This window comes from Chroicocephalus ridibundus, chromosome 8, assembly GCF_963924245.1.
Source record: "Chroicocephalus ridibundus chromosome 8, bChrRid1.1, whole genome shotgun sequence".
Lineage (NCBI taxonomy): Eukaryota > Metazoa > Chordata > Aves > Charadriiformes > Laridae > Chroicocephalus > Chroicocephalus ridibundus.
In genome coordinates, this window is record NC_086291.1 from 16,178,413 (window position 1) to 16,193,366 (window position 14,954).

A 14,954-nucleotide genomic window follows, 5' to 3' on the forward strand; every position below is an offset into this window, starting at 1 on the left:
GAAAACCTTAAGGCTATTAGCTCTGCTCTTCTCCCAAAACACGTATCTTACAAATAGTCAAAGTTCTATAGTCCTTAATATATTATCACACACTCATGTTGTTTCCAAATTAGCACATGAATACCCCTCCTGACATGTTTCTCCAAACTCTACGCATGCCCTATGTTTATTCCAATCTGTTCTTTAAAATGGCACAGCAAACTGTAAGAAAAAGGGACGAAAAGTTGGCCTCTGCTACCGAAGTGCTGTACATGGGATCCCATGGATGTTGTGGATTACACGGCAAGAAGGATGCTTGTAACTGAATCAACAACATACTGGGAAGATACAAACAGCCTTTCTGTATTCTTCTGTGAATTATGTTTTAAGTACATTACATGCAGAGTGATCTCTTCACGTACTGGATATTTGTATATTACTTTTACAGTATTTTTAGAATCTTTTACATAGCAACTCCTCTTACAAGGAATTGAATCTTTGTCAAAGAATGTAACTCCACTTTTCAGTCAGCTGAGTCTTGTTCTGCACAAATAAAATTATTGCTACATGAGAAATCCTACTCTTCATTGAACTCTTCTGCTGGCTCAAAAATCTTCTCCTGAGCCAAGTGAGCGGCAGAGTTGTTCAAAAGTTTTGAAATCCCAAACAAAAATTTTCATGCACATTAGAAGATTTTCACACTAAAAGTAAAATTCAAAATAATAACAGCATTATAAAAAGGGAAGGTAATTATAATATTTTATGACAACAAAAATTGACCTTGGACTCAAGACTTCACACACCTCTGCTGGCATGGAGGGACCCTGCAGCTGCTGAGGATTAGACAAATGTTTCAGGTTGGAAACACAGAAATCTTTTCTCACCCTACCTCAGCTTTTGCAGTGCACTGCATACCCCTTAGCTACCTCTAGCAAATCTTAAGTCTGACATTATCTGCATATTCCCATGGCCCGTCTTAGTGAAAAAAACGCAGGCTCCTAATGGCTTGCACAATAACAAGCCTTCAGCAATGAGAAGATAGCGGTAAAAAAGCCCCAAAAAATGATGACCTATTTTGGATACTCTCAGATCCCTCTTCTTGTTATCCGTTTTGTTGGGAAACAATAACTAGTGCATTATGTACATTCTCTACATATGACAAATGTGAAGAACATACTGACCTGATTCCTATGTACATACAATATCCATCAACATACTATTGTGTTTGTTGTAGCTCATTTTCAAGAAATTTCTTAGAACACCTTATGCAAGCTAATCAAAGCCCCTTCCATTCTTTATACATTGTGTATAGTTACAGATAAAATGTCTTATTGTATGCAATGTATTTCATATTTAAACATTTGTATTCTTATTTTATGAAGAAATTTGGCGGGTGGAGGGATTATTTTATACCTATGATATGATCCTCCAAACCTATCCTTACATGAATGCCTTTGATTTCAGCAATGTAGATTTTGAAGTGTAGAACACTGAGCTTTCAATATATGGCCTGATCTGTTTTTCCCCATAGACAACTTGTATTTGCTAACCAAACCAAAAACATCTGCTTACCTCAGCGTGGACATTTTCTATTCTGCATATACTTAAATTCCCACCAGTGTAGGAAACAGCAAATGTAATCAAGCACAGAAATTCAAACTCATTATTTGTAAATCACAGAACCGACATTGCATTTGGCGTGAGATGTCAGCTGCACTTGTGACTGAATTCTTCTCTTTTATAAGTCTGGGGCTCAGATAAATATGACAATGATTTCTGTTGATGGTAAATCCACATGTGACACTTACAGTGGTCTGGCCTCAAAATTGTGCATCATGCAATGAAAGAGTTGGCCTAATGCTCAGATATTTTGAAAATTAGATTTTTTTCCTTAGATTATTATATTTGTAAATATATTGCTAAATGTCTGATTCCATTACTGAAATGGTTGGCCTAGATTATTACATTTGTAATTATACTGTATCTTTAGATGGTTTTAATACAAGTTCAATGTATTACAGCATTCTCTTGAATGAAAATGAGCAACAAAGTACACTAGAATTGATTGTAATTGTGAAGTTATTAAGAAAACTGAGATAAGAAAAACAGGCTTACCCTGAATTACAGAAACAGTTCCACAGACCTTGACCATGGCTCCAAAGTAACCGATTAAATACACGGTTAAAGAGACGGTACAGATGTAAATTTTCAATGTCTGGAGCCTTCCAGACACGCTGTAGAACTGCACGAACACTTGTCTTGACTATATCCAAAACCTAGGAGAGGATATTCCAAGGAAATCAAAGCAAAGGCATATTGCAAAACCTAAAACCAACTGTTCGCTGATTCACTGAACACACACACAAACACACACACACAGATGACTGCATAGCTATAAATTCCCACAGATGTCTATGTTTCATTTCTGCACATTCATCAGCAAACTTTTATGATATGCTTTTTCTGTCAATAACATTTTGCAAAGCCAAATCAAAATATTTTATTTTTATTACAGAAAAGTTAATTTCTATTCTTTTCAGCCTGTTCAATACTAGCTTGTTTAAAAGACAAAAAGAGTTTAAAAAGAAACAAAATGGACACAATTACAGACTAGAAGCAACATAGTTAACAACCCAAATATTACATATTTGAAGATTACGTCTTCTTCTTTTCCCACTCCCTTTTAAAATATCATCTATTTTATAAAGAACTAAAACGTTCTGAAACAAACTGCTTTGGGTTTAATATCCGTTCAAGCTCAGTGTTACCCTAGATCAAACCAGTTTAGGTTACCTTTCATGCAGGAAACAGTGTAGTGAAATCAATAAGTAAGAAAATAATCAATAAGATATTTAAAATGGCAATGTTTATAGAAATGCAACAGATTTATTAAATACAGACTACATTGTAAAATCTACACTGTAAAATCTATCCTAAAAAAAAAAAATAATCTGTCCTATGGTGCTGTAACTATTAACAAAAAAGTCAGTTAAATCAACATGATTTCCTGTAAAGGAGACACCCTTACTGTCTCTTTCACAAAACAGCATCTTCCAAAAAACTGTTCAGACTCAAGTGGGTGGTGAACCGATGGAGGTATTCACTTATTTGTTATAAGATGTTGCAAATTCTAAGATTTAGAAGGTACAATACTTGCTCAGGAAACTTTCAGAAGTGCGTGACAAACTGATTCACGCGGCTAAACATCTGACTCTCAAAAGGTGAAGGGGATTTAGTGAAACAGTAAAGTACGGAAGCATGGTATGGAACTTCGATTTTCTGGTCCTGCACAACAAACTGTTGTTCGTAAATAATCTGAGTAGACATGATGAAGGAAACAAAGCATAAACAAAATGCTTGCAATAGCACAATGGAGCTGTGTAGTAAAGAGAAATGCTTAACGAGCAGGAAATCTATGGATGCCTAATAATGACAACTTCAATGAAATACGTTATTTAAGCTGTTTTTTGAAGACCTAGAATTAGCCTGCACGCATAGGTCTTTTGCTAATTCCCTGCACATATGCACCTAGTGTGAATGCATTGCTCTCCTCTCTGTTGGGAATCTTTATGAATGCAGGTATCTAACACACTAACCCCACACCTGTGGTCTCTTCCTCCCCAAGAGTGAGATAAAAAGAGTAGTAAATTATAACCTAAGGATGCTGATCTTGTTTAGTGTCTGCAGGAGCTAAATGCAGGTTTTGGACTGCCCCACGCTTGTGGAACGGGTCCAGATTTTCAGACATCCTCTTAGCAGCATAGCCTACTGTCTTAATGCTTCTCTAGCAGCCTTTTCCTCATGCCTCGCCTCATTAAGGCTTTCCCACACAATGGCCAGTAGCTGTGACTGTATGCACCCATTTGAACGAACTAAATTACATAAAGGATCAACCATACCTTTCTTTGCAATGTTACACTGACTAATAGTAATTTATCTCCTTGGGTAAAACAGAACAATTCCACCCCATGTAGATTCTCTCACTAGTCCAAAAAGACACGGACTAAGAACTATGATACCAATGTAGAGCTCTTACTTTTACTTTCGCATCTGGAGTTGAAGAAAACTACAGATCGAATCTTGCATCTTAGAGCAGCTGCAGACTGCCTGGTACTCCAGAAAAAAAAACTTTCTTCCTGTTTCTACTGTGTTGATATTGCCAATATGCCAGAGGGGAAAACACCCCAGTTAAATGTTCTCAATTTGCAAACACGGCCTCAATCATCCATTTAAGAAAAGAGACAATGCATTGCACAAGAGCTGGAACTTCATGAAACCTACATCCCCATTTTCCTAAGTCAATTTCCCTAGTTTGCCTTCATCTTTCTGTTTACTTTAATTTACATCACTTACTTTAACATAACCAATTATCTAGGTGTAACAGAATAAGAGTTTATGAAAGAGAGTATTCAAAACAAGATGTACAGACCCTCTGGTAACCATCAAAACACTTTTAAAGAAATTATGTAAAGTGATGTAACACAAGACAGTCACAACTCCTCCCACAGAAAAGTCTCTTTTTCCTAAAAGTCTTGGGAGACTAAATTTTATTTGAGCATGTATCGATTTCATCAGTTTACTCTCAACTTGCTTCTAAATGACTCCTGTGCCTCTGCTGTAATGCCGGAATATTAGACACTAAGAATATGAGCAGGAGTTTAATTTTTCTACATCATATTGGATAATTCTTAAGAAAATATACCTGTCAGAGATGAACATTGTGAAATCTAGTACATTGCCCAGGTATTTTCTTCTCATGTTTTAGAACTTCCGAGTAAGTATAGTGAAGGGGACTGAGTTTCTGGTTTGTATTTCACAAAGTTGCAGAAGGTACCTTTGAGACAGATTCCTTACTTGCATAAATATTCTCCACCTTGAGCTTACTTCTCTTTTACCCACCCCATTGGAATATAAAACATACTTCTTTCAAATCAACAAAAGCTTACACGTTTGGCAGTCCTCAGCTGCAATGTCATTGTCAAAGTTAATCCGTTTTTATAAACTACCCTTCTAAGAATAACTGCCTGATTGCTTGAAGGGATTGGGGTTAAAAGCAGTTTAAAAAAAAAGAAAAAAAGGCAAATCATTTCCAGTGCAAGCAAAGATGAAAGGTCCCACTAGTGCTTCAGGAATTATAAGTCTCCTAAGTTGTAAAAGATGTCCTCACAAGAAAAGCAAAGAAATCCACATTTCTGTTTGCGCAGTTTTTGCTAGTAATGACTTGGCGTATCAACCTGTATCATCCTGACTTTGTACACGTGCCCTTGGTTTGACATGACTCAGTCAAAGGACAGAACCACCCTTATACAGTTTAGGCTTTCTGAAATAACGCTTACAGGAGAAAATTCTGAATAGATTGCAAATAAAATAAAAACAGAAAAAGCTAGAGAGTCACAGGTATATTAAGCCAGATGTCCAAACGGAGCTTAGGAAGGGCATTGAAGAATGTATAGTAAACAGCCTCAGTCCCTCAAAGAGCAGATATATTATTCTCCCTGTGGCAACTCCTTCCCATAGCTTTGGGGAATGACGTATGGGGAAGGGTTTAAAAGAGACACCTTAACCACTCCTGTGTGAAAGCCTTGTATCTCAGTTGCAACGGTGGGCCCAATCTGGTGACTTCTTTCCACACTGGTGGCATCATAGATTAAAGAAAGCAATTCCAGCAACACGTCCCTCACCAGTTTCAACTGTCCAAAAGACTCCTGCTGAGAAAACGTGATCTCCATTGCAGCAGCAGTGTGAATTTTGGGCCCTGTTATCTATGTATATGTGCATCTATCTATCCCTCTCTCCCTCCCTCCTAGCAGCTCTTCCTCCATATCAGCACTTTCTACAAGCCCCCACTAAGACTCTCTCTGGTTTTGGGCAAGAGGCTACAGCTGCCATGTGGACACAACAGAAAAGACCTGTGTGCATGTATATTGGGATTGCAGCATTCTTTCCTGTAATCAAAAAGAAACACGGGATCATTCTAAGCAAAGAACTATTCAGCAGAACAGCTGCAGATATCAAACAAAAAATCACACAATCTCAGCCAATGAGGTTAGCTCCTTTACTGATTCCTGTCAATGGCACAAGAAATAATTGTGCTAAATAGATCTATACTGCCATTTGACATAGTTTAAGAGAATTCTGATTAAGTTATAGGCTCCTATATTTCCAAGTTCTTCAGTTTGTCGTGTCTAATTTTGTTTTAGAAAGCTGTGTGGACACATATTACGTGTAACATCTAAACTTAACGTGACCAGTCAAATGCATTTCTATCATATGACATCACATTAAATGGACATGTTTTCTCTGTCCAGTATAAAAATACAAGCATTTAATGCAATATTCCATAAAATACAATTTGAAAGACTGAGGATCACACTGCTCATGTTATAAAGAGTAATTTGAGATGAGGATCCGAAATTGTTCTTCCATTCTTCTGTAACAATCTACCAACCTTTTCCAATTATAATATTTATCATGTACGTAGCATTTTAAGTTACTTTCTTTTATGGTCTATAAAAGTAGATTGTGAAACTGAGACACACAGAGATTAAATGCCTGGAACTGATATGCTAATCCACATAATGTATCGGTGACTGAGGCAGAGAAAAAACCCAAAATACCGCTTTAGGGGCACCAAAGTATTAGTAATAGATATAATTTCTGCTACATTAAGTAAAATAAATATTACACTGGGAAAATGATTTTGACTGACATGTGACATACAGATATGACTGACATACTACAGTATGTCAGTTTTTAAACAGATTGAAAACTCTGTAGATGCTATGCACAACAGTAGCTCCTAGATAGCAGACGAGTGAAGACAGAATGATAAACAAGTATCATTAGTCCTTTGCAAGACTAAACCAGTTAGTTGAACACTTTAACAATGTCAATAATCTTTGCTTGGCAGGTCTATTTTTTATTCAGCATGATCTGTTGTAATACTGTGGGTCAAAGACTCAAATAACCAAATGCAATATCACTACCTCTAATGGAATTTTAATATGCCTGGTCAGAAACTGCTGACTGGTTTATCCCTTATCAATCAAATCTGCTGAATCAATACACTTCTAAGAATGTTTGCCAAAAATTAGGTATGTAAGCACTAATGATTTGCTTTTCTTTCAGCAGATTAATTTTTTTTTAAATTGTTCTTGAAATCATATTCCAGGATAATTATGCTTGTCTAAATATGAAGCAACATTACTTTCTGCAATGAAATCAATTCATATATATTTTAGCATTAATAGCCAGTATTTTAGCATCTCAGGTCACTCCCGGCTACTGCTAAACACCAGTAGGAATACTGCTATGCATCTACTTCAGATGATCTTCAGAAAATGAAATATACGTCACTTACTTTTCGTTGCTTTACAGAATCCAGTTTTACCAACCAATAGGATGCCACTTTTGTTTTATGATACTTCCAATTGTCCATAATCTGGAGTCATTGCAAAACACAAGATAAAAGAAATACACATAAAACCAACTGAAATCTGGCATTTCATTCATGGGCATTCCTAATGCTACAAAGTGTGAGCATCTAAAAGACCTCTGTGAAAAGAACTTTTCTCTAAAAGTAGAAAAATATTTGCAAATTTATGTGGGGGGAACGTTTGCAAAGACTTGTGCAACCTTTCAGTTTAATCCTGCCCTCTTTTCCAGCTGATTCTGACAGTCATACACTACAAAGCAGGTAGAAACTTGTCTTGACTGACTCAGCTAGGATTCCTTGAGCACAGCAGTACGTTCAATAATGTATGACTATTAATCTATTTAAATCGTGAGCTTTTTGCTGCATCGAGGACATTAGACATATCTTGAAAACATCCTTTCTATAAATGATCATATATGAACTGCAATACTCTCCTTTTATGATGTTTAAGTACTATCAAAATAGCTAGAGCTGTGAACATACATTTTTATTTTCACTTTGTTATTCTATCTTTCTATTCTATTCCAGATCTATATCAAGTTTTTCCTCACAGACAACTAGTATACCACTACTTCTTTCCTTCCATAATGAAATACTGTATCTCATCAGAAACTATTTAAGGCCAAACAAATTTATAACAGAATTCTGCAATAAGGAAATGCACTTATAACCGCACCAGCATTGCATGAGAAAGCACCACTAGATGGAGTGCATGCATGTACACACACTCCCATACGCACATAAATGCACACACACTCTCAATATGTCCAAATGAGAAAATGTAACGAAGCATTTTACTTCTGATTCTAAGATGAGAAACTAAATATGCTACTTATGTCCAGAGTCACCCAAATCAACCATCATTACAGGACAATTCCTTTCCACCGTGATGCAGTCGCACAGATCACTAAAGACATAATCAGCATTTTGAAAGCTTGCAGAGGAAAGGACATTTCCGACCGGATAGTGAATGAGATTAATTCTAACACACCGTGGACTGTGCTTACTACATCACAGTTCAGGTGTTAACTGAAATTACTAGATCCCTCCGTATCTCTACTAGACTGAGAGAACTTCTATCTTCTTTTTTTTTCTTTTCCCAAGATGACGTTAGTTTCTTTGCACTAGCCATTTAAAAGGGATTCATATACCATGTATTTTCTGGTTCTGTATCTGAATATTAGGTGTTGCCTTTTAATTGCCCTTTAGATCGGGCATTGTTTCACATGTCTTTGATACCACAGGATGAGGCTCGGGACAATGTGGGATGTAATAAAGAGTAAGCTGGCACACTAGAAAAGCCAAAAAGAGTGTGGCTGGTGTTCTTTATGACTAGCAAAATTCCAGTTTGTCTTGCAGCATACCATTCTGAGTTCTCCCGTATGCCTACTCAAGAGCAAGTTAAACATGTCAGGATCCATACTAACAATATCAGATGAAATATAAACAGTTAATGAATTGTAACATTCTTTTTAGCTTACTTAAAAGTTTGAACTTTCTCCACAATGAAAAACTGAATTTTCCTAACCTTCCTGATTGCCTCTCATATATTTTATAAAGACATAGGAACCTTTTCAGTGCTACTCTCTTACGGTCAGAAAGTATGCAAAGTTCCAAGCTTTTGAAATCTTTTGAATTATCCTGAGTTATGGAAGTTTTAAGGCCACAGGAGCTCATGAATCATAAATTGAGCTTTCTACTTCCCTTCATTTTAGTGGCTTAAACGGTAAGTGCCTAGCCTTTAATTCTTCTTTCTTATTTATAGATACTTACATCTTCTATAATTAATTCTGATTCTTCATCTGTTTTTCCTGGGAACTTCATTCTCATGTCATTGATAATGAGAAGAGTCTCTTTTGTCAAAGCAACTTCTTGCTCCTTTGTTTTCTGTTGCAGCAAAGACTCACTCTAAACATCAATGTGAAGCAGAGGAAAAATTTCAGGAGTGTCATTAGATCACATTACAAAGATGTTCCCTCGACAAAAATAAATTCTAAATAGGGTGGCATAAAATATATTATTAAATTCTGTAGACATAATATCTAATACGTAACTAATATGCACATATATGCCTTATGTACACTAACACATCACCATTACTTATAGTTGTCAAGAAATTCAAGAAAAACAGTTCAAACGTAAGTCTGTCTGAAACAAAACCAACAAATACATATTCGATATTTATGATGCCCTCCATTTAAAATCTAAATTTGAAATTTAGATAACAGACCTTGAATTTTAATTCAACATAATGAAAAGAAATTATTAGTCATAAAAAACTTCCTTTCGGTTCTTCACTGCAACAATTTAACAGAAACTGCCAATTACATGTCATTGTGCCGGGATTTCAGGAAGCCTCAAAAAGTAAGGACGCTTTGCTCCCACTCTGATCAGTGGGGGTTCTGACAGTGTCTTTGATTGTCCAGGATTTTGTTTAAAATCTCAGTGCTTTTTACACCAACATCAACTTGAACCCCTACAGTGTCTGTGGAGGACCATCTCTGGAGGGTTTTGGGGTTTTCTTTAAATCAGAATTGTTTCTGGTGCTCTTTCTTTTGCTTATTTTTGTGTTTGGAAGATTAAGCAGGCTTAATTTTGTTTTTTTCAAGAGCGAAACTGAATATTTTTAGGTATTTCTAAATCTTAGTATTTTCTAAGAACTACAATAATTACTTAAGGGTATTTTTGCTTAAGTAAGTGATAAATATTTTCAAGCATAACAAAATATTTTGCTACCTGATATATAATAATATGGCTGAAATAATAAGATAGCAAGTATCTCCAAACCCACTTTTGTTTGTAACTGCTATAATAATGCGTATATAATTCCCAACGGTAAATGACTTATTCCACTTAGTTTCCATATCTTTAGTACATTTAGATCTCAGCAGCCTCCAAAAATGGCAATGTACTGCTCTTTTCTTTCCCAAAGGACAGATAAACTAATACTTTATCGCGCACAAATGATTTCTTCTTAGTAAGTTACAGTTTATCAATTTAAATTTTCTTCTAGCAGTAATATATAGTATATTATTCTTAGTTGCAAAAATAATTATGAACAGAGTTCCATTCACAATACAGTGCTAAATTATGAGTAGTTCTTATCCATTCTGTAAGTAATTTTATTCACATTATTTTAAGAAGCATGACCTAAGCTCTATCACCCAACATAATTGTTCTGCACATCAAGATCATTTCTCTGGTGGAGCTTTCTCAATGAAAAACAGAGTATGGTTTCTTACTAATGTTAATTTAAGTGAGTAGCCCATTTTTAATGTCAGATGGTAAGAGACTGTTTTTAATCTTTCAGTAATTTGTATTTGATATAGAGTTAATGTGAATAGAAAAATCTATATTAGCCCTGTCTCATTAAACTCTCAGAGTACATCTTGATGATAAAAGGGTACTTTTTAAACTTGAGATAGCTAATGTGATAAAAAATACCTTTAACACGTTGTGTTGAAGACACAATCTTAATGTCTTTCCAATTCTATTAGCTGACTTTAAAGATGGAAAACCATGTTAAGGAGTATTTCACAAGATTTCAGCACACAATTTTAAAAGGATCCTTTTTCATCATTTAGACAAAGCCTCACAGGCAAAACAGACAATGAGCATTCTACTGGATAAAAATGATGATTAGAGATAGTAAATACTATGAAGCCAGTTCATTAGCATTACAAAAGGATTTCTCACAATCAAAGCTCACCACAATAGAGAAAGGCCGCAAATATAGTTTTGCCCCATCTCCAGGTGAATTATTTGGGTGAGAAATATACAGGTTAGGTACCAAAGCACGAATGGAAAAACACTGGCACCAACACTGAATACAATACTGAATGAGGCTGGGGACTGATCCCAGCAAACACTGCCCAGGGATAAGCGGATATGTGATCCACCGTGCAAACACAGAAGAAGAAATGCCTGGGTTGCGAAGAAGATGCCAAAGAAGATGGCAGTCTAGTCACAAAAGGAAAAAAATGTATGGCTCAGAAGTACATCGTGAAATTACAACTAACCACACAAATTCTAAACAGCTAAACGTGTTTAATCTGATCTATTTATTCTATTAATCGTTTGGTTAGACCACCTGAGTCTAAATGTTTGTCTGTCCCAGGGACAGGCTTCAAAAGGAAAGAAGTTTCATCTTCACTTTAAAAAAAAAAAAAAAAAAAGATGGCTGGAAGTAGAACTCTGCTGCAGTGGTATAGTGTATGCCATTCAGGTACACTAGGTTGAAAATGAATTACATCTTCCTCTACAATGGACACCCATACAAAGTCTTACTAATGTTTTATTCTGATACAATGTGGAATATACACTGGTTTTGAAATACTGATGTATTTCTGTTACTGTAAAGATTTTGAAAGTAGGTACATCCTTTATTTCAGAACCAGCAGTCCCCAAAGAAACCAGAGAAACTTTTTAAGAGAAGTAAAACCCTTTCTGTCTTCAAAAACTATTTAGGAGAGCAGCCTTCCCAGTCACAAAAACTCTAATTCCATTCTCAATAAACACGACATCTATATTGCTGCACCAGAAACACTGAAACATCACAGCTAGCACTCATGGTGAGTCATATGCTGGTCTAGAGATCTTAAATTCATGAGTTTCTGTCAAAATAACATTGACTGTAGTACCTCAGGTTTTCTGACACTGTGAAAATTAGTAATGTATTTATTGAGTTTTAGAGAAATGGAACACATTTTGAATGCAACTGCTGTGTTAACTCACCCCTGAAGAGTTCATAGTTCCCAAGCTGGATGTCTGAGAGACTCCTCTAGCTGAAGATGGGCTGCGATTTAAAGAATGAGACCTATTCACTGGGGATGCACGCTGGATTTGCAGAGATGTTTTGGCTGAAAAGGGACGATGCTCAGCTGCCTGTGACTGCATAGTCAATATCGATATTGAACGAGGGCAGCTCACAGAACGCCTTATTGGACCTGTGGATGATGTGGGGGGTGAATATGATGGAGATTTTATATTTTTAATCGAAGGTTTCCAGTTCATTCTACCTGCAGACAAATTAAATGAATGATGCAATTACTTATTCTTTTAACACCCATTTTTCACTCTTTGTAACTAACAAATGACTAACTAACCAACTAACAAACATATATGACCAACATGTGCGCACATATGCTGTACTATAATGTATGTTGACTAACAACTATACATGTAGCAGTTACTCCTGTCAGATCCCCTAATAATACATACTTTACATACTCTATAAGAACATTTATTTCTTCCTCGTAGTCAACTTTCAATCAAGTAGACTCCAGTCTTCCATAACATGCATCAGATTTATGACAGAGTGCATATGCCCTATAGGTCAAGAATTATGTGGTTACTACGTGTGGCTTCTTGACTGTAAGTATATGGAAGCAGGAGAGAAAATTTGGTTGATGGGATCCCATATTTGCAGGTCCGGTCTCCCTCATCTGCTCCTGCATAGATGTACACTTTTCTAATTCAGTCGTCTGCTAAATAAATGATGCTGCTATGAAAAATAAAATTTTAGACGCAGCATTATATGTGTGCAATTACATGATGAACTTCTTTGAGACAATACACTGCTAAAAAAAGAAAAAATAACATGCTGTATCTATCATGTTTGACAGAACATCCTCACACTAATGCTCTGCAGCAAGAGAAACAATCACAAAAAGAAAGAAGACAATCACAATCACAAAAAAAACTTGTGCAGGGATCTCATCTGGAATATATTACCTTCTATATGTCTCCAGATACATTTCTTTACCCTTTATATATTTCTTTATCCTTTCTATATTCCAGCAAATTCAAGCTTAATAAGATTACTTTTTACAGGGCAAAAAAGGACAATGTTCTCAAAAAAAAAAAAATAAGAGCAAATTTCCACATGTAGCCCAGGTGATAACCCAGGTGTATTTTTCTGTTTTGCATTCTTGGCAAAAGTATATTAATTTTTCCCTGGGTTTAAAATTCATTTTCATTAATTTAGAGAAGATTTTAAAGAAGATGAAACAAGCAAACCAGCGTTTAACCCTGAGTTACAAATGTTGATACATTTTAAATACTGAAGCATTTTATATAAATCATCGTGAATGCCAGACTTACTTGGAAAATTGATAATTCAACTTACCTGATCGTTCCAAAGATTTGCATTTATTTTCTTCAAGATCATATGAAACTTTTTTCTCCTTTTTTTCATTGTGATCTTCCTTTTCAATTTCTTCTCCCGATTCTGACATACTGCTACCACTATCGCAGCTACTGTCACTACTGTAGTTCTTAAGTTTTCTTGAGGGCTGTGCGCTTTCTGGCATTGAACACAAGGGCTAATGCGAAAAAAAAACAAAACCACACAACAAAAAAAAATACCCAAGAAATTAAATTCTTTCATAATCCCAAAGAACATTTTACTATGACACTAGGTTCCTGATTCAAGCAGGTTCATTTGTACATATTTAAACCCTCCCAAATCAGACTGGAAATTTGTCCTTAATTTTAAAATAAATGCTTAAATATTTCATTAATTTCACTACGCGGTTATCCTAATCTTTCTCACATGAAGAGCAGCCTAACAAAGTAAGGGGGAGAACAAACTATTTTAAGTATGACTTACACTGCTAGACATACTGAATTATAGTTTGAAATCATAAATCCAGCGGTACAGAATACAATTTACAATCAGTTTCAATCCCTCACTGATATTTGCAATAACTGAAACTCTAGTTTAACAATGACCAATGTAAAGTACAGAAATACATCAGGGAACTTTGGCTGATATACTTCTGAAAAAGAGAGTGACTAATGCATATCCTGCAGAAAGCAGCAAGTGGAAGAATATAGGAAGCTATGCTAGGTGTATTGGGTGTCCCATATGGACATGGGATTCAGTGTCATTAAGTAATTAATCTTGTGCTATTACCAAGGATACTGTGAGACAACAAGCAAAAAGTAGGAGACAAACTGAAGCAAGAATAGAAGCTACAAATGAAAACTCTTCTTCCATCTACCATCAAGCAAACAAGAAAAATGCAATATCCTCCATGATATCTATTATCCTAAGAAGGCTCATGTGGTCACTTTTTTTTCCTACACATTTTCTTTCCAGTGACTCTCAGCTATAAGAAGCTATGGTGATGGCCTCACCTTCCTAGTCATCTAATAGACTGCAATTAAAACTCAGATTTTAAAAACATTAATATTTTGTTTCAGAGTGAAACAGAAGAACTCTCAGGATTAATTTAAATTGCCCTATTATCTCAGCATAATGTAATGCACCAAAATTAACTGGAAGGGTAAGCCCCAAAGATACTGTTCCTGCAAGGTACACTAGTAGTGTAAGTAAACATGTTCTACCTAAACTTCTATTCCAGCCAAGGAAGAAAAGAGATTTCTGCCACTAACTTAAAAGTGACAGTATGTTTATGCAAGCCCAAGCTGTTAGACCAGATAAGGAAAAGTTGAAGAAGTATATTTCATTGAGGAGAGCCCTGGCAATTGTTCAGATTACACTAAAAATATTATGATATCTATCTACCTGCCAAAA

At 35.7% G+C, this 14,954-nt stretch overlaps 1 protein-coding gene across 9 annotated transcripts in view; it reads right to left on the minus strand.

Moving 5' to 3' along the window:
- TTLL7 (tubulin tyrosine ligase like 7) overlaps positions 1–14,954 on the minus strand; it is a 74,470-nt gene that overhangs the window by 7,817 nt on the left and 51,699 nt on the right. For 8 of the 9 annotated variants that reach the window (XR_010072212.1, XM_063343590.1, XM_063343586.1 and 5 more), the window contains 5 exons: positions 13,542–13,737; positions 12,149–12,432; positions 9,188–9,322; positions 7,340–7,420; positions 2,095–2,255 (listed from right to left, as the gene is read on the minus strand). Coding sequence is in view for 8 of the 9 variants with exons in the window: in XM_063343590.1 (XP_063199660.1) it covers positions 2,095–2,255; positions 7,340–7,420; positions 9,188–9,322; positions 12,149–12,432; positions 13,542–13,737 (857 nt within the window). In the remaining variant the exon portion in view is untranslated. The remainder of the gene's footprint in view (positions 1–2,094; positions 2,256–7,339; positions 7,421–9,187; positions 9,323–12,148; positions 12,433–13,541; positions 13,738–14,954) is intronic. The other variant, XM_063343592.1, reaches the window with a different exon arrangement.